We start from the raw sequence: 25,141 nt of genomic DNA, 5'->3' as shown, positions 1-25,141 counted from the left end.
ACGACTAAATCCTCGTTCAGCGAGAAAAGTTAAAGCGTTTTGTAACCAAGCTTCGAACGCGTCTTCCCCTTTTGTCTGGCACGCAAAGGTATTAAAATACCTTTGATCAACACATGTCAATAATATTGGACTAGCCCAGCCAATCACGAGCTCCGTTCGCTGGCGAACGGAGGTTTTCAAAATCCAGGGGTTTGTCTGCAAGCGTTTCCTTCCTTCCCCTCTCCCACCCCCCTCCTTCTTTTTTTTGGTTCTCGCCCCATTTTCCGCGCAGACAAAACACCGAAAATCCCGTTCCTCGGTCTTTCTTTGCTACCAAGCCCCACGGAAACGCTTGCTACGCAGGCTAGCCTACAGGGTGGGTGCTTATTTGGGGTTGTGGGCTTAATTGAATAAATATGGTATTTTAAATTGAGGAGGCACTTTAGCACTTTCTCAACGAAGGACACTTAAACAAAGGAAGGGGTCAGCTGAGCAAATATCATATGGTACAGCATTTAGGGAATAGCATGTGACTGGAGTTAAATGGTTCAACAATTTAGTGTCCAATACAGAATAATTCCTTGGGGTTAAACTAAAGAGAAAAAAGGTTAAGAGAACAATTTCATTCAAATTTATTTGTGATACATACGCATATCCCAGTTGATAAGGTGTATCTCTAGAGAACAAGTGATGAATAGCTTTCTCTCCTGTGATAAATAGAAGAGTGGCCACTAAAATGAAAATAAATGTTGCTTTAGATATTTCAACATTGCATTAAATATTTCAGGGACTTCTACAGACAGGCAAGACATTTACAATTATGTACAAAGTTCTGCAACTGCTTCAAAAATAGACATCTGCATCTCTTAGAACATTGTTCACCTTCATTAAAGGAAGCATTTGTAAACACAGTTCCATTGATGATTGTTGTGTCTCCAGGGCAAGTGTAGTTTCTCACATCTCTTTCGGTGTGCAAGGGATGCTGGCTGGCTGTCAAACACTTGTCACTAGGAATCAAAAGGATGTCATGGTTAACAATATATTGTAGGCAGTAACCAAGTTGTTTAAAACTGAAAAGCTGTTCAAAGCTTCATAACAGTTTCATAACATTCTATTACTTGTGGGAAGAAATTGGGCTTTTCCACAACAACATGTGCTGAATGACTTTGGAACAGCCACTGTGCTGAATGGGCCACCCTGCATAAATAAAGTATTACCTACCTTTACCTACCTTTAATGCTCCTGAAGTCATTTTCACAGAAAGGATTTCTCACTAAATTCAAAACAATGGTTGGGCATCATGTGGCTTTGTGGGCTATGTAGAAATTTCACCTTAATTACAACTGTTAAATGAAATTACTTTTTCTATTTCTCTAGTTCTAAAGGCAAATAAATTATTTTATTACATGGCAAGATGGTCTTGAGATAAATCTGAGCATTCTGATTGGTTCTTTCTTGGTCGAGTCTTCAGACCGTTTCCATGGAAATGGCCATAAACTATGTCTTTTTTATTTTATTTTATGCAAATATAATATACTACTTACTAACCTAGCTTGCTTGAGCCATACTGAGGAATATTGGCCCTCGGCCACCAAGTTCAGTGCAGTCCGTACTGCCACATCCTTGGGCCAATATACCCCAGTACGGCCCTCACACTCAGTTAGTTAGAGGTTAATATTCTTAGCAAAGACATATTTTCTTTCTGTTCCAAAGTTATTTTGACTTTGAATTAGAACGTGATTGGACTTGTTACAGGTGCATATCAACAGACATTTTATTTATTGCTGGCAGTCACCATGAAACATGCAAAGTATCCCTGCAATATTAAATGGTACTAATGCATGTGCATGCATTACCTGTTTCCCCCCGCTGTAACGGAACACTGAAATAAGGTACATGGAAATGCTGCAGGTAGAAATACAGATGCTGTACCTGTAATAATCTGTAACATAACAATTAACAACCATTTTCAGTAAACTTCAAATTAACATGGCATGGGCAATGTTCCTTAATAACGGACTTGTGGTTTAGTGAATTACAATGTAGAATCTGGATAGGTAGATTACAGGAGTATACATAGATGTTAGCGAACTAGCGTGAGGTGCGTATTGGAGATTGGTTGAGTTTCTTTTTGCAGGTTTATTGATTAAGCTGCAGGGGAGGTCTAAAAACTTGCAAAAACAGAAAACAAATACAGACTGAACAAGCTAGTTCAATAAAGTATTTATCATCATGGCTCTTTTCAACCTGCTGATAAACTAATGTCTCAGCGATCCATTCCTAAAAAGGTAAGCATTTATTTACATTTCTTGTGTTACTTGTTTGCGTGAACAGATTTGAACTAAAATTGTCTTCCAGACATGAAGGTAAATAGATTTCTACCTAACAAAAAACTTTTATTTTGTACAATGAATTGAAAAAGCAATTCACCAAAATTAATTTGCGTGTTGTCCACTTAAGCAGTCTATACTGCAAAATTCAGACCGCTAAGGGAACCAATCATAATTCTCCTTTTCATTGCAGACCAGTTCAGCCATATAATAAATCAGGGTATACTGGTGAATTGTTACGACAACTGAAATGATCATGGAGGAGTAGTCAGTGAAGGTGGCAATATACAATTCTTAGTCATCAATTTCATGTCAATAATATTTAATGATGCTTAAGTGTATCTAACCGCCTGGGCTGGGTTGTTCAAAAGCCGGTTAATGCTATCCCAGAATCAAAAGTTAACCGAAGAATTCATTTTTCTTTATAGCAATGGTTTTTACTGCTAATGTTTCATGTAGTTAGAGATTGCTCAAGCTCAAAACTGAAGGACAAACAATATAAACAGAAAACCTCACCGAAACGTCACAAAACTGAAATTAAAATTCTCGTTAATCCTAGGTTAGCTTAATCGAGTTTTGAACAACCTGGCCATGGACACATTGTGGGTATATGGTGCTCTTGCACCATTTAAAGGGATGGTTTTACTGCTTGGTGCATGTGCAGCCTATATAATGAACTTATACCATTATTTACCAAAGAATCAAAAGTGAGCTGATGTCTCTTGTGGGAAGTTTTCTTTGGAAATTTTGTAGTCAGCCATCATAGCATTGTGATAGAGGTGATATGTTGCATTAGAATTCTGTTTGTATGTTCCAACTGCATGGCACACCACAGGATTCTACATTTTATGACCCACTATTTATGCAAGCAGATCAAATTAAGTTTTCAATTTTTAATTTGACAGTCTTTTGCATTTGCCAAATTATGAAGCTGTCCGACCCTTTAAATTATGTAAAGGCCAGCAATGCAGGCATAGAGCTAGACATTTTTAAAACATACCATGATTAGAATTGGTTCAGATAGCTTAGCAATGTTCTTCCACTGTTTGGACTTAATCTTGGCAACTTGGGATCTTCGAAATCTTGCAATCTACATGGAAATATGACAGACAATACATTTAAAGCTGCTAAAAGGGACTACAACTGAGGGTTCAAGTATAGAGATCCTCCGTTGCAGAATCAGGGCCATGGTGTAATGAAGAGAAGTGCAAGGTGGACTTCATTTGGCTACTATAGGCAACTGTAAAGCAAAATAGAAGAGGTTGTTCAAAGGTGTCCTTTGCTGACCAGGAAACTACATATGTAAGTTTTAAATTTCGACAAAAAGAAAAGCTGATCATATAGTAGAGTTACCCATGATTTCAAATTGTAACACAAGGATTATGGACATGACTAAACAGAATATACAGAGTATCTACATAATATTATTATGTTTATGGTCAAAGGTAGCAACATAATCATCTCTCTTTTAGCCTGATGAAAGCTTATTTAAAATTATTAGTTTTAGCTGAAATTTCTTGGGTTTAGATTTACATGTATGACAAGTGTGCTGTACACATTTTAGCGTCACCTCCTGACTACAGCAACCAATTGCCATGCACCTCTTTAGAACTGTAATTTCATTTGCTCCCTAGTTGTTTCATGCAACTCTTTATTGTTTTAAGGACTAGGTACATTGTTTATGTTGCCTGTTATATTGTTTTCTCAGCCAATCCTGTTGAGCAGCTACTCCATACTGAAACAACAAGAGAAACTTGATAATTCTCTTTGATTTTAGTTCATTTAATATAATTGTCATTCTTAGTTAGTTTCACCCCCAAACATTCAGCCACTGTCTTGCATTCTCATAGTTAGCAAGGGACATTTTCAGGATACTCAGAACAAAGAAATCCCCCTGAATGATGAACATAACAAATACTGTACCTTTAAATTAAGAAAGGTGAACATAGCACCTAACAAGCCACCAATTACTCCAAGAATAACAGTTGGTATAAATGCCAGAAGGTTTAAACCAATACCATGACTAATCTGGAATTAAACATTTGAAATCAGGTACTGTTCATTTTGGGGAGGTGGGAGGGAGGAAGAGGGGCTGGTGGGAACTGGTAGAGAGTCACTGTAGTATAATTATAATGACCCCCCTTTATAACAAATATCTACCCTGGTGCCTCAATTGTAATCCTAAATTTTTGAGATGTCCCCCTTGAAAACGATCGAATAATTAACATTAAACTTGTCCAGCTAAACTACATGTAACAATATGCCCACTGGGGTTATACAACCAAATAGTTGGCTGGGTTGTGGAGTCTGGGGGCATGCTCCTCAGGGAAAGTTCAAATTTTCAGAACCCCAGAAACACTATTTTAGGCATTATGGTAGAATTTTTTGTACTATAGGTGTCATCAATAGACTTAATAGTACTTATTTTGAGTTACAACCCCCAAGATCAGACAAAAATTTACAGATTTAGAAAGACTGGCAGTGAAGAGAACGAAGAAAATTATTCTGTTAATAGTTTAAGTGCCAGCTGTAAAAATTTACTATGATCCAACATACCTTTCTTTAGTAAGCACTTACTTGAAACAAAATGTTCTTTTCAGCTTTAAACATGCCAAAATCTCCTTGATACTTGAACCCTTCAAAAGCTGAATTAAACAAGTCCTGCAAATGAATGTGAATCAATCACAGTTTCTCTCTACAGAAAAACTAAATTTTTCACCATTGACTGTTAGCCATTTGCTAAGGTGAGATATATTTATAAGCAAAGACTGGACAGGAACAAAATAATATAATATAGAAATTATTATGTTTCATTTTACTGACCTCAGGACCATAAGTTAATAAAAGAAAATTGCCAGTACTCATAATTTTCATACAATCTGGATAAATATGTAACATAGACTAAACTTAGCAATAACTAAACTTTGGTCCCTGCACCAACTGCAATGTGGTAGTTACACTGTACTTCAATAATAAATAACTTACTGTAGTAAATGTTGATACCATGCAAGCAAAGAATGTTTGCCATGATAATTTCATGTTCCAAAATGATGACACCTCTTCCATAGAGAACAACAGTCCACCCACTGGTGCTCCAAAAGCTGAAGCCACGCCTGCTGCAGCACCAGCAGAAATGAAGTTACGTCTGTTTGACAAATGGAGCACTTAATTTATATGATAACACAGTTGAACTTCTCCACAAAGACCACCTTAGGGATAGAGGAAAGTGGTTGTTGTAAAGAGGTGGCCGTTATGGGGAGGTAGGGGTGTAACATGACACCTGTTTGTTTGGGGGTGCAACATTGTTTTTCGAAAAATGCTTATTTTAGCATATATGTATCAAAATGTATCAAGAAATCAGAAACTTCATTACAGAAACTTCATTACAGAAACAGAGGCCAACAACGTACAGTACAGATAAAGTTTAGTGGCCTTTACAATGCAAATGAAGTTTTCTATACATCGTTTATCAGTCATTGATTAACTGGCCATAGTCTAGAGGTTATTTTGACAGTTGAGACAAGTTTTAGTTGCCATTTCCGTTGTAGAGAGGTTAAAATAAGAGTGAATGTATGAACTGTCTGCCAGGACCAGAAAAAGTGGCCACTGTGGAGAAGTGACCATTAGACAAGTGGAGGTTCAACTGTATATGATTTGAATGATAATTCTTATCAGACGGGTTTTGTGGGTAATACTATTTTTTATTCTCCAGCACACCAGAAACTTCAACAAAATATATTTCTTATAGTTGTGCAAACTCACCTGTCTTCTGTGTTACGGAACCTCTCAAAGAATGGCAGTTTGAAATTAAGAGTCTGTGATTTAAACTGACTGAGGCCTGCACCAACTAAGCTCCTGCAACAAACAAATGATCATGCTTTTCATTACTTTCAGATAAAAGTTGAATTTATGTTTGAAAAGTGCAATGTACTTTTTGAGCATACCAATAATTAATAATTACTATTAATAATGTTTCTATTATTACAGGGTTCGTACCCTTTTTCAGAAACAAATTTCCAGACTTTTCCAGGACTTTTCCAGGACTCAGATTGATTTTTCCAGGACTCTAAAATTCACATTAACCCTTTCACTCCCAAGATCTTAATGTTAATTCTCCTTACTGTCCGCCATACATTTCATATTTTTGTACTTGAGTTTAACAGATTTCCAGAACTTTCCAGGACCAGGAGCCCTTTTCCAGGACTTTCCAGTCCTAGAAAATGCCACAATAAAATTCCAGGACTTTCCAGGGTTTCCAGGACCCGTACGAACCCTGTATTATTCTCAAACTCATTAATAATTCATCACGTTTAAACACAAGAGATCATGACTGTGACAGTGTTTGGAATTCTGATCTTAATTTGCATGGATTTTTGCGATTCTATTTCTCCATTTTCTAATAGGTGGTTAGTTTCCATTGAGAAGATATATAAAACACTCAAGACAGTGTTTGACCACATTTCCAAACACCTCATAGCTCATTAATAATACACCACTTTGCAACACATTTTCAACTCTCTTCCTGGTGTTTGGAAATGTGGTCAAACAACGTCTTTCATGTTTGAGATATTACTTAAAATTAACAACATATAAGCAACATACCCAAGATGAATCATGGGACCTTCTGGACCAATAGGAAGTCCCGCACCAACTGCACATACACAGGAAAAGAACTTGACTAACATAGTCTTGAAATTAAATATATGCCGCACCACAGTTCCATTCAAAAAACCAATTAGTTCAGGAATACCAGAACCTCCAGCTGAAGGCCGATAGTACTGTCAGGAAAAACAAGTCATGCTTAACTAAACTTTTACTTAATATTTAAAGGCAACTTGCATCATTAGTCCTTTAATGCCCAAATCAAATTTTTGAAATTTTGATCATGTACATGTAATGAGTGCCCTTAAAAAGGCCTTTTTAAACTAAAATGTAAAAGCATGAGAAGAAAGATATATGCAAAAGAGATATCTGAAAGAAAGTGTCCAAAAACATAAAATAGGTAAAGGAACAAAATGTTATGTTCTAATTTAAAAGAACAGGTTATTGTTTTGGTTTCAGCTTTGAGTTATTGTCTTCTTTGCTGTTGTTCTCAATGTACCTCTTACAAGGCAGACAATAATTCCAAGCCATAGCCAAAACAATAGCCTTAGACTATTCTTTTGAACTAGTACTAACATTTGTTCCTTATTTTAAAATATGTTTTTATATTTTTTCTCATATCTCTCATCCTGTATTTTGGCATCTTAGTTTTTAAATGCTCAAGGCTGGAAGCCAAATGCTTACGTTTTCAAATTCTTGACCACAGAATATTCTTTTCATTCCAGATGATTTGTAAATCCTGGTTGCTCTTCCATTTTTAATCAGATATACCTTAACTTAACAAGTTTTTTACTGAAATGGGATTTATAAAGACATCAACATTACTGACCACAATTGGAACAGAACTGGCTATGACAAATAAAACACTGTATCCAATAACCCAGACCCAAGCCAAACCATAGTCCCGATCCTACAAGACAAAAAAACAGAAATATATTATTTTACCTATGTCTACCCACAATAAATTAAATAACTTGCTATCATACATTTCTTATATAGTAACAGTTCAGTATGCCTGCCTATATGATTGTAGCAATATTTAATCCTTGTTGATTTCAACTGATTTGCTCTTAAATTTAAACTTCATGTCCAAATTTTATTTAAACTCAAAACAAATTCCCATTTAAATTAAATATCTGATTTGATTTTTTTAAAATTTAATTTATAGTTTTTAGTGAAATTGATTCAATACTAGTTTATATTATTGTTTAAACTTTTCGCACAATTTTTATTAATAATCTTTTTATCTTTAATTTTAAACTTTTAAAATGCCTTTAAACCTTATAATTTGCAATATTTCTTTAAACTGCTTAAGTTTGATTTAATCCTTTTTATTCATTTAAATTTAAACTTTCAAAATTCTATGTGAACTTATGTATTTTTACTAAGTTTAAACAGGACTTTGTTTTGGATTTAAATAAATTATAATTATTACATTAAATTTAAATGCAAATGAGTTTAAAAAAAACTAAACGTCAACAAGGATTAAATATTGCTACATATGGGCAGGCATAGTAGAGTTTTATTTTCCAAAAAAACACTCCAAACAATTCTAAGGTGTAGCCTGCCTGCAATTGCAAAAGGTTTTGACAAAATCCCAAACAACACTTAAATGATCATTTTATGCAGATGTACCTCAATAAACTCAGAAGCCTTATCCCACTTCACCCTGCAAATTAAGTGTTTATCAAAAAAATTCTATTAGAGATAATAAATTATTTATAATGGTAATAGGACTGAGTGGAGTCCAATTTGGTCTGTAATCATACAAGTGATTAACAAAATCGGACGACCACGAAGTGGGAGTCTGATTTGTTAATCGTGAGTATGATTACAAACTGAATGGGACGACGCGAAGCCCTGTAACCGATTAATCAAAACTATGACAAAATTTGAGAAATGAACAAACCATCGATTGAGCGCTGAACGATTAAACATCGTTATGAATGCTGAAAAACACAGCAGTTTACTCAACAAAGTGCACCGCAACAGCGCACGCAAATTGACGCGTACTGTCCAATTGCAAGCATGACGCGTACACTGTCCAATTAATGCTCAAATCTGGCTGCTGATAGCCAATCACGTTTGAGAATTTTGTTATAGTTTTGATTATATTCTTAATTAACTCTATGAAATGTTACATACAGCAGAATCCTAATTTTTTAAGCCTTCTGTTCAAGGAAACAGAAATTGGTTTAAAAAATCAAGCGAAGGGAGAGAAACAACTTTTGGTTCAAGTTACTGGAACGTTCAACAAAAGGAGACTTTGAGAAATCAGGATGCCACTGTACATTTATATCACTGTGATATCATTGTCAGTAAAGTACTGGTGTAGCACACTGGCAAGTGGACTGCTGGCAGTCTATTTTTACCTCAAAATTCAGCAGGGTTTATGAGGCAAGACACTTAAGCTTAAAGAAGAATGGATGGAACGAGACATGGGCATGTCTCACCTCATTCCCCATTTGGCCATACCACCCTTTTGCATTTGCAATGGTTATGCACTCATCTAAGTGACCCTTGGAGAAAAAAACTGGCTGCCAGACGTCTAACTATTTACTAGTGAGATTCCCATCATGGGTGTGTGTCTGCATTACCATGATGATGACTTGGCATGAAGCTGACTTGGTTAGAGGGTCTTTGTGAAAAAAGAGAGATTGCTAGCAAAAATCAATCAAATTTGAGTGTAGTTACATACTCTGCTATAACATCAATAAGTTGATGCATAAGGAAGCCAATGAATCCAACAGAGAATCCTATCATGCCCATCATTACCCATCGATCCCAATCCAGTCGTGATGGCTGCTGCTTGAGCCAGTTCTAGAATTTGTAGGTAAATAAACAAAAGTTAAAATACTTACAGTAACTACAATATTAAAAAATAAGGTTTTATTACTTCTTGCAAGGCGTAGGTTGTATCCACATGTTCCTGCCACTACTGCAATTCTAACACAGTTCTACTTTCTTGTTTTGCAAAGAGCATTTTCAGATCATTACACCTGCCAAACAACCAAACCCTTCCTCAATATTCTATGAGTGCATACCTGAACAGTCCAGATGGTTACACACTAGGAGGTGACTTGTCGATAATTTGTTAAGATTGCACTAGAGCCGAATGGAAGAACCCATTTAAGACTACATGCAGATGCTTCCAAGCTTATCACACAAGATAGGTGCATCAGCAGCAACATTTTCAAAGTAGTGGGTCTAAGATACTGGTATCCCAATTTGGCCAGGTAAGTGGGTCCCAGGGCCATGGATTTATGTCGTCATACAAATTTATTCTGAGATTGGCTAAACCATGAAAAAGAAGGCAGTTCAGCGGAGTTGTCGCAAAGTTTTGAAGAAGCTAAGGTGGCATTTTTGCTGGAGTAGGTGGCTGACTTTGCCATCTTTCTTCTAAAGATTATGAAGAATAATCCAGCAGAGTGGCCAGCCGATATCAAACAGTAGACAGTGATTTTTGTTGGTTCCAAGCTACTTTTGTCAACACAGATTTCCCTCTTTTCCCTCTCTAAGCAGGTTTTAGTGGGGATAAGTGTTGCATGACAACCCAAGTAGACTGTCTGTACAATCTATTAAGCTTACATGTAGCTTATAAGATTCGAGGGATGTATGGAAAGTAAGGTGCAAGAAACTGTCATAGTGAAAAATTAGTTGGCAAGTGAAGTTATCAACTAATTATCAACTTGAAGTTGGTGATATCGAATTTGGATAGCTGTTGATAATTAGCGAAGAATCGTTTAGTTAAGCTTAATTGATTTTCAATCAAAATGTATGGAAGAACCATTAAGTGTCCTTGCCTTCCCTCTCTCACTCAAGTAACCCGCAGTTCTCCAGTTCATCAAAATCATGAGACCCTCGACGCACCTTGTAAACAGCACTGTGAGGAGGCAGATAGTCCACACTCTCGAATGTACCGAGCTTTTCCCTCTCTTCTTCCGTGTAATGATGATTTACATAGCGACTTTCGAACTCGCGTCCTTTTTGGAAGAAACTGGTTTGAGTTTCTGTCGGCAGAGTATCTTCGTCCGCGTGCGAAGATGACGCACCGTATTTGCTTGCATTTCTCCTCAATGCCATTTTGTGCCGAAAGGAAAAGGGAGCGAAGAGCTCACTGGAGGCGGGAGGTGTGCACTACAAACTTTGTTGTTGTCCGAGAACAAATCGATAGCCCGAATGTTCCCGATTACTCACGAATACCCAACGATTGTATACCGATACTAAACAGAAGAACTAACAGAGGCCGGGACGCCGCGCACATGTCAAAACAGCAATTAATTATGCACTGTTTTTTGTTGGTTATGTTCTTGGGCCTGTGTTTCTGGTATCATTTGCTCCTTCCACGCGTCGGCCACCAGTTTTTATAAAGTCGAGGAACAGGTTAGCATAACAGGACACACGAAAAGGTACAAAAACTGAAACTCGTTGAAGACACGGTTTTTATTTTCGTTTACCCTAACTTCCGAAAGAAACGTCCCCCTCCCCCCTCAAAGTTGTAACCTCAACAGGCTATATTGAAAATACCTGGCCCTGGCTGTTCAAAGCATGGATAACGATATGTACGGTTTAAATCATTCCCAGACGAAAGTGCAGCGTGAGTAAGTAACTTTATTTAACCAGGGTAGCCCATTCAGCAACGAGGCTGGTATCCATAGGGCCCCTGGGGAATAAGGATCTGTTATAAATATTTGTCATACATACTTTATTTGCCATGTAAATCTTCAGTTAAGCTATGGTGATTCGTCTGCCGGATTGAGTTTATTAACATCAGCATCCTTTGAACAACTCTGTCCATATGTCTATTTTTGATGTGATACTAATTTTAAAGACAATACATCACCCTACCCTGATGTGATTTCTTTTCTTCTACGTAAAGGACAAAGCCGAATGATTCCTCACAAGTAGCATTCAAAACAAATGACAAAAAAAAACCTGGACAGGTTGACCCACAGAAGTACACGTATCACTTCAAGTACCCCTTCATGATGGCATCACACCAATGTACGACACCTATCCTTTCATGTATTAGTTCGTTCGTTCGTTCGTTCGTTCGTTCACTCTCTACCCTCCATTTTCTCTCTTCTTTCATTTTTTCTTTTTTCTCGGTCAACCAGGTGAAATTTGCTCCAAGACCACTCATCTTTCAAGTCTTTCAAAGCCGGATATTTTGCTAGCTAATTCTAAACTAATCCGTGTTTACTACTCATATAATTCAAGTAGTTCGTGCATGGAACAGGGTCCTTACTGAACAGTGCCGGAATGCCTCACTAAAAGCCTATTTATAGTCAGACATATAGCAGTGTTTTTTCGTCATTTGAACCAAGCGACCAAGTCTCAGTTTCGGTGAGATAGTATCCTCTTACAAGTTCCTGGCTGCAGGGCTATAGGTGAAGTGTGATTAGTGCGTCGTACGTGAAAGGAAATCCTTGAAAGAACGTGAAACGGTATATCACGACCTCTTATCAAGCAACTTCCTCAAGAACATGATGACGTGCAAAACAGAGCAGAAACGTATAGGATTTCATGAAGGCCTGCTAAATTTGCGTAAAAATAGCGTTTTGTTTTTGTGCCTACGAATGGGTGCCTTAGGTACGTGTGCTAATTTTGAGCAACTTGTAGACCGTCGGGACCATGTTTATCGGGAAGGTTTACCATGTTTACCAATAGTCCTTGAACTTGATGAACGTAACGGTAGAACATGACGCTACTCACAGGCCAAGTCAGGGGCCCAAGTGAGATAACGCCCTTATATAATCTACCAGTGTAGGTGCTGCGTCAAAGGGTATGATTTTGAAACAGTTTCATTTTGAAATAAGATTCTATAACATTCTGGCCTGGAATTGGGTATCTCTTAAGTTTGCCATTAAAATTTTGGGCAATTTGAAGCCCTTCTCAAATATTTAACTCACGGTCATGTCTGGGAGAGGTGTACTAAGTGAAGTCAGTGAAAATGCTGCTAATGTAAGTCTTTGCATAGAAATCTACGACAACAGATGACAGGCCTGGGACAAGATCCTTGGTTTATTTCTCATTTGCATGAGGGACTCGAGAAAGATTTATCGTGGTTTTCGATCCATTTATTCCCTAGCGAGACCAAAAAAACTGTGATTCTGAAAATCTACGAAGATTTGAAAAGATTGAAAATATACACAAAAAGACTTTGTATTGCCTAATGAAGAACCTTTAACGTGTAATTCCCAACGGAACAGGAAGCGGGGTGAGTCCCACATGATCGTTTTTGCCTAGCTCAGGCAAAATTGTTTTCAGATAGCCACGAGGTCAGGAAAAAGTTTCAATCTTGGTTGTATGAAGGCTTCTGTCCCACACCCGCTCTGGCGGTCACCTGTTTGACACAACGTTAACAAAGTTATTTTCCAAGCGGGGACACGCAGCGTAAAGCTTGGTAATATGGCTAAAGCAGCGAGAAAATCTTTCGTAAAAATGTTTAGCCGAGATGATGATGGGCTCCTGATAAAATTCATTTGTTTATTTTTTAACCCCGACTTTCAGAGCCTTGCGTAACAGCGTTGTCGGCAGTCAAAGGGAGCTTCACCGAAAAGGCATGAAAAATATTGTAAAATTCCCAAATTGCTTTTTCTGGCAGGAAATTAGATTTATAAGAGATCTGTCAAAGGAAGAGAAGCCAGGTCACCTCCCTTTTTCTTTAACTGAAACGAGTGCGCTTTCATCAATCCGCTCGATCCCTAACAAAAGAGCATTTCATATCGTTATCATGTCAAACTAGTTGCAGTTTTCCTCAATCGATATGAAAAGGCACTAAATTTTTTTTATTCAAGGATACTGTTATCCTAATTCTCTAAAATATGCTTCTTTCATGCTTTTTTCACAAAGCATCAAATAAACGTAACCTAACAGTTTTTTTTTTTTAAAAACTGAAACACACGGGAAGTTTAAACTTCCCGTGTGTTTCAGTTAAACTCACAACCAAGCAGGCATAAGAAACTTTATTATTCTTTACAACCAGGCGCGCATGAAAAACATAATTGTTCTTTACAACTGACTAGCAAATAAAACATTGTATACAGGTTGGACTATTCTTGATCACATGTAACTATTCTAATTAAGGGTGAAAAAATATCAGCCCAAACAATGTTACTGCATTTATTAAGTTACCAGTTATCACCTCGCGATATTGCCCCGCAATTCAAGGTTTGTTAAACTGAGAAAACGTTGCGTTGAAGTCACGATATCTAGCATTCGCCCTTACAAACAAACGAAAAACATGAAAAACCGGAGAAAATAGATTAAGATGTCACTGAGTCAAAATAATACTTTTATAGAACAGATATAGATCACTTAACCAAAATATTTAACCTATTTTTTTATTAGTCTGATCTTTTTCCGGAGCGGAGACTGATTGATGCTTCGTTATCCTGAGTATGCCTGTTTCTTGCTTTACCGGTTAAAAATAAAGAGACTAAAATATTTTTTTAAAGGGGGATGAATTTGCGGGTTTATTTTCTTTTGAAAATTTGAACTTTCACAGCTCCTTATCCCCCTTGGCGGCGGCCGCATGATTAGTGACTGAGACGTTGACTGAGTCCTCGGCCCACGCGAGTGAAGCTCATAACTAGTTTTTCCGGTAATAGTTGTTGATTCAGTTGTTTCATTAACACAAAACGCGCGAAATAATGACAGGTTTTTCTGTTCTCCAAGCACGTACTGCAATCGATTGCTAATCAATAGCCGCGCGTAATTGGCCACGAGAATGTGACGTCACACCCTGCCCCACCAAGGAGAGCAGCTACCATTACACTTGAATTTCAGGAGTGCGTCATCGGGGGTTATGTTTTGAAATTCAGTACGGCATTGGAAGACCTAGAATACCTCCCCAGACATGTTAAAAGTAGTCTTTAAGCATGCTAAATCATTGTACAGTTAGTGGAGTGGTTACAAAGAGGGTAAAAACTTGCACTGGAAGCGGAACTTATTCGGGGCTTACACTGTAAACATCGCATGTATGGCTTCTCGTCGTTCTACAACGTGGTCGTACTTGGTTGCCCTTTTGGTGTTTTGCACCGTGTTAAACCAAGCAGCTGCTCAATTGAACATGTTTATTTCAAAGGAGGATGCTAAGACGTATATGAGTGAGTAGTTTTCTTTCAAGAAAGGAGAGAAAGTTTGTAAATATTTCGCAAACCATGTGGAGAGAAGACTCAATCGGAATACTTGTTCTATTTCAGAGATGGAGTTCCAAGGGAAGTTGTACATCATTCAAGCCGGAGCCCCGGTGACCATGGTGCAAAATCCTAGTGCATTTTATCGTTTTATGGCACCAATAGAACCATCAGTTTCTGAGGTTCAGATAACCTGGTTCTCTTCCCCGCAGGTGAGTGAAACGTGACTAAAGGCAATAAACTTAATGGATGCGCGGTGTTTTGATTCTCGCTCGGGCCGAACATAGTCTCCTCGGCGTGTTTGTGCGAATGATTTTACGCCTTCGCGTAGTTCTTAAGTTATGCTCGTTATTTCTCGAAGGATATCTGTTGAATTCCAGGGGGAAAGACGCTTTTCGTGCGGTGATGTTCATTACAATAACTAAGCCCTTCCCGTAGTAGCTCACAATACACTTGGTTTACGCAATGCAAATTTCTAATGTTTTCTTTCGGTTTTGCTGATTCATTCAAAATGATTGATAGTAAACTCGTGTCTTGCTACAGCTTAAGTATCTACGATCTAGAACACATGGTGGTTTCAGAAAAGTAGCATAAATCCGGATAACTTGACTAACAACTACAATATTAGGAACACGAACCAATTGGCACAGTGTTTTGTATCGCCGGAATGCATTCTTTCCATCTCCTTTGTTTGCTTAGCAATGATTCAAAACGATGGAGGATATATTATCCCTTCATTGATTCTACTTCTCGGTTCTCATAATCTTCATATTCATCGCTTCGAAGGATTAGAATAGAAAGTTTCGCTATATCGGCAATCCGAGGCATTTCGTGTTGACGAGACCTACGTGAACAATAAAGTATTTATTGATGTTTATTTTAGATAGCTCGATCGCTCTGTGTTTTTGAATGAATGGTTGTGTAATGCAGTGTTACTCCTGTTCTAAACTGTTGGGTATTTGAAGCGAAGTTTTTTTGTCTAGAATATTGTCGACGAAGTCATTTAGCTTCATTTGATGTACATGTACGGGAAAGATGTAGAGAAGATTACGCAGCTGAAATTTGAAGGATTGCGTTGCCAATATTAGAAGCAGTATAAACCTTTTGGAATGCGATCGCTTGTGGTTATTTCGCTGTAAGCAGATTAAAGTTTTGCCAAGTGGAAATATTCTAGTAATTTTTTGACTTCTTGTGCTGGTTGCTTTATAAAAACGTGATCATTTTGTCATCTTTATTTCCGAATCTTCCCTACTGTGTTCCGTGGAAGTTGAATTGTTTCAAGCCTTTTCTACAAGTTCCTTTGGGCTAAAGCATTTCCTGTTTTGCGAGTCGTGGCTTCTGAAAGACACGTAAAAGCTTGTTTTCAATTTTAGATAATAGGAGGCGAGATATCGGGCTGGAAATGACAACAATAACTTCTAGATAAGCCAAAAGCTTGTTGTAACACAGTATTAAGTACAGTGTTGGTGTTGAAAAGGGATAATGTAAAACAGAACAAAGCAAAACAATTAACAACCACTAAACAATCAGTCAAAACACTTGGAATGAAATAAATTTGGCGCCCATTTCTCCCATTTTCCTCTCTAGCTACTTCCTATGTAACATTTGTGTCTTTTAGATAACAAAATTGGAAACCTATTCTTAGGATAATGGCATTCTATGATTGAACTTGTTAAACTTTGGAGTTTCTTGTGCAACCTTAGTGCTAATGCAAGAACAACAACAACTCTCGTGCAATCAAATTAGCTGCATTGAGAGACTGAAGAAAAGGAAAAATAACTCAGCATAGCTAAAACTAATGTAGCAGTTCAATTGGGTTACTAAAGTTAAAACACTTGTAACCAGATAATTGCAACATAAACTTGGGGTAATAAACTTGACATAATTTACTCTCCTTTCTTTGTCAAGATGCTTCTCTTTACTGGAGAATGAAAACTGAGTCACTTAGTTTTCTCCCTCAAATCCAAAATGTGGCATATAAAATCCTGGTAAAGTATTTTGTTACAAACTCTTATCATTAGAGATGGTTAGAATAACTGGCTCAAAAAGTAACAGGAGTACTAAAGAGAAGATTCACAAGTTTTTTATGAAGTTGCACCACCTATGCAAGGCAGTGTCCTTTTACATGTACTGATGATTTTTTTTTTCACATCTCCTAAGTGCTGAGCAATTTGCAGAATAGGAAACTAGACATTGACTACTTAGTACTGAATGAGTTTGCTGAACGTTCTTTTTCAGGTCTCGCATTACAGCATGAGTTTCAAATCAAGTGACACCAGCATCATGCCTGACCCAGTGCCAGTAATTCCTTTGCAAGGAATTGTTCCACAAACCATCTCAGGTGAGAATTACCTGCACTTGCAGGTTTACAAAGGGATGAAGTTCTAGGGCTTTGTATCTAATCAAGAATGAATCGATCTACGTTTATGTAAATACATGCATTGGTGGTGAAAATATATGGATGTGTCAGTGCGACCAGTGTTGTTGTTGTGGTTTAAATTTATCTTTGATTTGAAATTTTCAGTCTAGTTTGATCTTCTCATTTCTATTATCATAGTCTGAAAAATAGGAAAAAACTATAACTGGTTTGAAAAATTTGCTACGAAAACTAAGTTATTATTATTTAAACCCAATATCAGCTTTGTGCTGTAATTGCAAAACAGGAGAGAAACAAAAGTTTTGTCTCCACTGAGCTGGAAGGAAGCTCGCAGTTTGTACAATACGAGCAATAGTGAGGGCAAATAAGGGGGTTAAAAAATGCTTTACAACTTGTTACTTCATTTCTGGTCATTTATAATTCTCAGAACAAAGAAGTCATATTGTCTTAATTATTAATTAATGATTAATGATTTTTTGTTTTGTCGCTCAGTTTTCCCAGTTTCCTTCCTTTGTTCTGGTAAAAAGGGAGGAGCAGTGGACATGACATTCTCCCTTAACTACACCAAGGTTGACACCAGTTTAGGAGAGACTGATGACACAAAAACATTTGTCATTGTAGTCCGAAGACTTTGTCTTCAAACAGGTATGCATGAAGATTATTACTACAATGCTATCTTTTGTAGTTTATAGACGCTGATGCAAGAATGTCATTTAAGATAGCATAAAAGTGTGTAGTTGCGTACCTCCGCACATGTTACAGACTTGCAGAGTGCTGTATCCTGTGACTTATCACATGACTAATGACTTGTTCACATTAAAATCAGTTCTACCAACATGGCACCTTTTCTTTCGTGACACTTCAGCTTAGCAGCATCATTTGCTGTAAAAACTTGGTTATACGTAATTGAACTTGTAGTGAGTTGTCAGCAGATATTCAGGCTTGTTTTGTAAGTAAACTTTGATCGAAACCTTTCTCATAAAATTAAAAGAAAAGTCTTAAATATTGTAAGGAATGAAGAAAAGAGTGCTACTGAATGAATACCACTTACAAATCACACATATTTTGTTTGCTGAGTGATGGTGCATAAATATTATTTGTCAAATAACTTCTAAAAGATTATTGTTGAATATGTGATTTATTGTGAACAAGGTCATATAAGCTCTTGCTTGTGTGAGGTGATTTAAAAGCTATATAATTTGAAAGGAGACATTAAGCATGTTCTTGTAATACTTAAAACCCTTATTCTGTTTGCAAAGTTTGACAGACTGTTGTCAGAATTCAGCAAATTCTTGCTAAGATTTTAAAACAAGGTGTTAGCTCACTAGCTGCTGCTCTGTTCCTCTCTAGAGGAAGATGCTCTGCTATTGCAATTACTAAATTACACTGTTTAAAGTTAAAAATGCACCCTTTTTTTATTTACAGGTAAAGATGGCCATGATATTAGTGACAAAGATGTTGTAACCAAAAAGATTACCTCCTCACCCTGGTCACGTGGAATGATAGTGGGGCTCTGTGCCGGCATGACACTTGTCATCATACTGATAGTGGGACTTGCCCTGTTGTGCCGGTACAGTTTGAGGCAGCGAAAGCTGAAGATGGAGTTTGAAGATGACATGGAAATGTACCGCAGCAGCAGCAGCAGGTAGAGCCATTGTTGCTTAACAAACAATTATATAAATGTTCGTTCTTTTCTGTTTCATTCTCGTTCATTCTAATCACTGGGAATATGAACAAAATTTGTCTCTTCAAAATAGGTGTTTTTCATTTAACATTTATGCTGTGAATGAAGGTTGCATCTGCTACACGGATTTATTGGAAGCAAGTAGACAATTTTGTTTCAGGGTTCTTTGGATGTTGCGCTAAATAAAATTAATTAATTGTTGGTTAATAAAATGATTTTTACTATTTGTGTATTAAAACCCTTCAAGTCTAAACAGAAGTGGGATATCATTTTATGCTGAGGCCATTTTCTTTTCTATCTACCAGTTCATCAAAGATTTATAAGAAAGACGAAGAAGAAGATGATGTAGATGAAGCAGTAAATACTTCCAAATCTGGGCTCTTTTATAGTCCACCAAAACCAAAGTTCTCACCTTCAGAAGGGCGTGGTCGTGCAAATACCAGTGGCAGTGACTCGTCAATAACAAATTTAATAATTCCAGAGGAAGACAGCGATGTACATTTAGTAGAACAACCAGAGGGTAAATACAGTAACAGGGATGCAAGACATGGAACAAGACATAAACACAAAAGACTTCATGAAAGATCATTTAAAGGAGGTGAGGTATTTTGTGGATCAGAAATCGGTGCTGTAAGTTCCTTTCCTAAATGAGATGTCTGAATGTAAATCGGAGTTTGGGTCCAATTCCAAACTTCTCTCAAGCGGGAGAAGAACTGGTCATAGGAAGAGGGACTTCTATTCAAGCATGTATTTTGGTCTAGTGATCAGAAGTAAAAGAGTATTTGTATTAACATTCTTGTGTTGTTGTTTTTTTTTGGTGAAGATGCAAAGTACAGGATCCAAGAAAGACCGTCTTCATTATTATCTCTTGAGACAGAATCTTTGTTGGAGAGGAGAAATAGTAAGTTTATTTGTTTCGTTATAGAGTGGTCTTCAACTCAGTGTCGTAAACCAAACCCTAAGCCAATTGCTTACCAATTAGACTACTCGGCCTATCTCATACTGTACTAAAACCAAAACAGAAACCAAAACCAAAGTAATAAACTGATTACTTTCAAAACTCAATTTAAATGTGCTTTTGTACTAAGAAGCACAAGGTACATGCAAGAGAGGTAACAGTAGCTTTCATGCATTAACTCTTAATTTTTCTTCTTAAAGCTCCTGATGAAGTACAAAACACAGAAGGACTATTCACTGTCTTGAATGAATTTTGGGCGACAGAACTTGCTGATATTCTACTGCCACGAGATCAAGTGTCGCTAGGCGACCCCCTATACAGAGGTATGTGTTTCTGGTTCATCTGGTTGTGTTCCATTGAGTATCAGCCATTGTAGGCAGATTTGGTTCATTGACAGCTTCAAACAGATACTGGCATCAGTTAAAATTGTGTTTAGCTATTTCAAGGCATTAAATGTTGTTGACATTGAGCATTCTATTCAGGCACGCAAACCAAATTAAATGAACTAGGGATAAAAACGATTAGCCATTCTACAACAAGATCTATAACACAACAAATATGTTAGAATTATTTTACCTCAGTCAGACCTTGGGCAGGATTTCTGCAATCTTTTAAAGTAGCAGTAGCAGTGGCAGTAGCAGCATTGCTATTTTTAAGTGGAAAGTTACATATATTAATATTTTTTTCAGGAACCTTTGGATGTTTATACAAAGGCTCTGTTAGGGGACTCAGTGTAGAACAGCCTCGCAAAAAATTAGGAGTGTCAATCAAAGCGCTTCAAGGTAATTCAACAGTTTTTGTACATATCATGCCATGTACATGTGATATCACGGCCCCATGCCCCACTGGGGGCAATAAGGACTGATGAGGGCACGTGATATCATTTGGATGCAAGATAGCCATAGACACTGGGGTGATGTAGTAAAGAAGGTCATCCTAAAAATTATGAGCATTCTCAGGGCTCAAAAAAAAAAAAAAGGCTGTCCAGTGATCCGGAACAAGTAGATTACCCTATCGGGCAAGTTACTTTCCATTCTCCCTTGTCCGATGGGCAAGGGCCCAGACAAATCTTCTGTCAGCAAAATCACAGTGAAAGTAAACTAAGACCCAGGGCAAGCAAAATTTGAGAGCTGCTGGTCTGAAGGACAAGCTGGAATTCAAGTTTCTTTTTAGCCTTGATTATTCACGTTTTTCGTAAGTATTTACGTTGTTCCCAGCAGTATATCTTCTTCCTCGATGACTAACACATATCCCAATTAACGTAACAAAATGTATAGAGATCAGGGAAAGATTCTTTATTGTTGTGAATTTAAGGGTATTTTTCTTTTCTACAGACGAGGCAGATATGGATACCATCACATCTTTCATGCAGGAAGCCATGATCATAAAAGGCCTTAAACATCCGAACATTGTGGAGCTTGTGGGAGTGGTTCTTCAACGAGCAGCTCCACCTTACATCATAACACCATTAACACGAAATGGTGATCTAGGGCACTTTTTAAAGATTTCAAGAGCTACCTCTGCCAGAATGCAGGTGAGAATTGGGTGTCGAGGTCTTGCCACATCTGCTCGGTTATCTCCTTTTCTGCATGGTTTGTAAAGTGCTTAGAGTGCTGGGAAATAGTGTGGAAGTCTGCAAACTAGTTTTTTAAGTCTGGAGAAAGTATCAGTCTAGAGAAAGAAAATAATGATTTCAAAAATTTAATGAACAGGTCTGTTCTTGTAGTTGTTTATTGTAACAGTAAAATGGTGTTTTTATTTTAATTAAACAGCTTGTTTACATTAATTAGCTATTTCAAATATAAGGAAGGGTGTATTTATGGAATATTGGGGTCAAGCCTTGCATTATGTTAACTTGGTTATTATTTTTACTAATCATTGAATAATTCCTTTGCAGACAATTACCTCTCGCCAACTGATTGAATTTGGAATTGAGATCTGCAAAGGAATGGATTACATCACTCAAAAGCAGATTGTTCATAGAAATCTTGCAGCAAAGAACTGCATGTAAGTATTGAACGTGTTAGTTTGCTTTTCCTTGGTATAATTGAGAAGCTGAGTACAGAGATGCCTTTGGAATCCATTCATCTGCCTTGTGTTGGAAGTGTTGAGTCTTTTCTGTCATTCTAGACTCTGTTGACTTCATTTTTTTGTGTTGGTCGCTTGATATTGTCTTGACATGGAATAACTGTGTCACAGCGGTGAATAGTAGGAGACATTTTTCTATTTTTGTGTGAGTTAGTTAAGGATTAGAAGAAAAGAACACAAATTCAGAGGTAATCTCTGCTGTCTGCCGTAAATGTCATGCTTAAACTCTCTAATTTGGAAGTGTAAACCTCTGAAACTAATCCAAGCATTCTTGTTTTAGTGTTAATGATGACCTCAGTATCAAGATAACAGACTTCAGTTTAGCCAGAGATGTGAACTCAACCAACCTAAATGACAAAGGCATACGCTCCAGGTTACTTGTGAAATGGACAGCCCCAGAGGGTCTTGCAGAACAAGGACAATTTTCAGAGAAAAGTGATGTGGTATGTTCAATTTATTGCTACAAGAGTAGCACTGGCTTGAGACTGTTTAGGTTGTTACTGGTTTTATGTTTTTTCTGGATAGAAGTAAAGATGTTCAGTGGACTATAATGTAGTCAGTTTGACAGGGGTTTTATTGACATTTCAGCCAGATGATTACTGGTTTCCACAGGCGGGCAAAATGTTTTGAACTGAACTTCTTAATAAGAAAAACTTTCCTTTAGGTGGTTAAACCAGGGCGGCAAAATCATCCTCACAGCTGGTCAATTTACCCGGTGCCTGGCCCTTAATGAAACCCCTGGTTTGAAATTGTATGCAATATTCCCAACTGATGGTTTTTCCTTGTCTACAGTGGTCATTTGGTGTTGTCTTATGGGAGCTCGTGACTCTGGCTAAAGCACCCTATCAGGCAATTGATAATTCAAAAATGGAGCAGTATTTGCAAGCAGGACATCGACTACCGCAGCCGAGTAACTGTCCATATGACTTGTAAGTTGCATAGAATTTTACTTTTTTGTTGCGAAAAAATGCCGTTAGTTTGATTAACAAGAAGTGTTTTAGTTGAACTTCTCCGGGGTAGCCACTCTGTAAGAAATTTTACTGGCTATTATGAGAAGGTTAAATTTGGTTTGTGATGTAGTCAGAAAAAATCCAGATTGTTGTAGAAATGTGGCTAATGAGACATTTGACTGTAGTTACAATTGTGGTTAGCAACTTTTTCACCAAGACATCTTGTAGTAACAGGTGAATTTCTGTTTTATATTACTGAAACGCTCTAAAGATACAGTCCTTATTCTTGTTGTTGTCTCTTTCAGATATTTCTTAATGAAAAATTGCTGGGAACCAAGTCCAACAGCAAGACCAACATTTAGCTTGTTACTTAAGCAGTTGGAGTACTATGTCACAAGACTTACTCAAAATGGTGTCAAGTTTGAATATCTACTGGAGTCTAGCTGTTGATGAAGGCAGCTTGGTTTAGAAGAGTTCAAACATCGCCTAGAAATGTTATTTCAGTAAATAAGTAATTTTGTATCATTATTTGTACCATAACAAAGTAATAATTTTGTATATTGTATAAAATCAAATTATAGCAATCTAAAATTTATTTAGCCCTCAGCTGAACCCTCAGTCAAGTATTACAGACGTTTTGAGGTTACTTCTCAGGGTGAATGATTCAGTGGGTCAAAATGGTCCAGCAAAGAAATATTGCTGGATGTTTTGGAAAGTTTAATTTGCAGTCCCACATGGGTCCCATTTCTGTGAACAAAAGCATCAGGATAGCTATTGTTGTACCCCACTGTAAAAGGAGGTGTGAAGTCATAGTTAAAATGTTAGTGTTTGGATGTCATAGTTCTTTTGTGCACGACAGAATAACTCTTTTGTCTCCTGCTTATGAGAATTTCCTACTGATTGTAGAAACGTTAAGAATTGAATTGAAAAGTTACTTTTCTCTGAGCAAAATATTAGAAAGTAGCGGAAATAATCCTTTTCAGCTGAAATAATACAGGCAGGGTGATGTTTTTTTTGTTTTTTTTTTAAATAAGTATCTCGCTGTTCACAAATTGATCTAGAGAAGTCATGATCATCTTTAGTGGTAATTCAACTCAACTGAAAGTACAGTAGTGTAGTTACTGGACCTTTGGCGTATATTTTTTGCCAGCCTTTTTCAAGGTGACCTTTAGTCATTCAGTTTTATTGATCGACTGGGACTTTTATGGTTATCCTTTACACACGTTTCATTCTCTGTAAATAGTCAAATTATTGTTATAGCACATATTTATCTCCTCTTTTATGCATCATATATAGTCAACACTTCAGTTGATGTCTTGTAGTTGGAGCCAAAGGTCCAATCATCTGTTAGATGTAGCTGAGTTTTCTTTTTTTTTTTTTGGGTGCATCATTTGTTTAGTGCACTTTTTTTATGAGTGGGTGTACAACAACTTCAGGGTGGATTTTAAGTAGATGTCAATGTACTTGTGTCCTTATGTTGGAAGTGTTATTCTCTAATTCTATGGAGGGCATTTTGAGAGCATACAATATTTCTGAAGGCATTTACAAAATACCATATTATATTTGTAGTAAAAGGAGGTATTTTTCTATGAATGAAATCTCAAATTGATGCAAAAACCATGTTGATGCTATTTGAAACACTTTTCAAAAGTATTTAACAACTTTCTGTCACAGACACTAACCCTACTGAACCCAAGCAATTCTGGATGGGCTGGGTTTTTGTGGATCATTAGTGCTTTCAATGCAGTTTAACAAAACCACAGCAAAAACCCATTGTAAATTGAAAAAGTTCAGGTTTGTGTTAGTGTTTATTTTGGAACAATGGTTAAGTAAGATTGCTGTAATTGAATGGCATTAAAATATTAGTGGTGTTAAGTGGCTGGAACATTTATGTTAATCTGTATTTAGTTGAGAATTATTAAAATATTTCAAGTGCCGTTACATTGGGTACATTATATCGAGTTATTACACTTATATTGAGCTATTACACCATATTATGTGTAATTATTATGTGACAGCTTGCTTTTCACAT

At 37.0% G+C, this 25,141-nt stretch overlaps 2 protein-coding genes across 3 annotated transcripts in view; one reads left to right on the top strand and one right to left on the bottom strand.

Moving 5' to 3' along the window:
- LOC145498374 (chloride channel protein C-like) overlaps positions 1-13,660 on the bottom strand; it is a 34,286-nt gene extending 20,626 nt beyond the window's left edge. The window contains exons 1-13 of one of the 2 annotated variants that reach the window (XM_081478303.1): positions 10,782-13,660; positions 9,610-9,731; positions 8,547-8,580; positions 7,741-7,821; positions 6,912-7,087; positions 6,072-6,164; positions 5,295-5,454; positions 4,887-4,970; positions 4,233-4,337; positions 3,310-3,399; positions 1,836-1,921; positions 862-986; positions 629-710 (exon numbers count right to left, since the gene is read on the bottom strand). In XM_081478303.1, coding sequence (XP_081334429.1) covers positions 629-710; positions 862-986; positions 1,836-1,921; positions 3,310-3,399; positions 4,233-4,337; positions 4,887-4,970; positions 5,295-5,454; positions 6,072-6,164; positions 6,912-7,087; positions 7,741-7,821; positions 8,547-8,580; positions 9,610-9,731; positions 10,782-10,994 — 1,451 coding nt within the window. In that variant the 5' untranslated portion in view covers positions 10,995-13,660. Of the gene's footprint in view, positions 1-628; positions 711-861; positions 987-1,835; positions 1,922-3,309; positions 3,400-4,232; positions 4,338-4,886; positions 4,971-5,294; positions 5,455-6,071; positions 6,165-6,911; positions 7,088-7,740; positions 7,822-8,546; positions 8,581-9,609; positions 9,732-10,714 lie in introns of both variants that reach the window. The other variant, XM_081478310.1, reaches the window with a different exon arrangement.
- Positions 13,661-13,897: 237 nt separating this feature from the next.
- Positions 13,898-25,096, top strand: LOC145498284 (uncharacterized). The gene is made up of 14 exons (XM_081478189.1): positions 13,898-15,022; positions 15,119-15,264; positions 17,291-17,393; positions 17,922-18,074; positions 18,855-19,074; positions 19,419-19,711; positions 19,937-20,014; positions 20,272-20,394; positions 20,761-20,853; positions 21,406-21,605; positions 21,969-22,078; positions 22,440-22,602; positions 22,952-23,088; positions 23,415-25,096. Exons 1-14 carry the CDS (start codon positions 14,896-14,898, stop codon positions 23,557-23,559), a joined length of 2,091 nt encoding a protein of 696 aa, XP_081334315.1. The 5' UTR covers positions 13,898-14,895; the 3' UTR covers positions 23,560-25,096.
- The last annotated feature ends 45 nt before the right edge of the window (positions 25,097-25,141 follow it).

The sequence above is a fragment of the Orbicella franksi genome, chromosome 1 (assembly GCF_964199315.1).
Source record: "Orbicella franksi chromosome 1, jaOrbFran1.1, whole genome shotgun sequence".
Classification (NCBI taxonomy): Eukaryota; Metazoa; Cnidaria; class Anthozoa; order Scleractinia; family Merulinidae; genus Orbicella; species Orbicella franksi.
The sequence above is the reverse complement of the archived record's forward strand: the minus strand, read 5'-3'. Positions and strand labels throughout refer to the sequence as shown.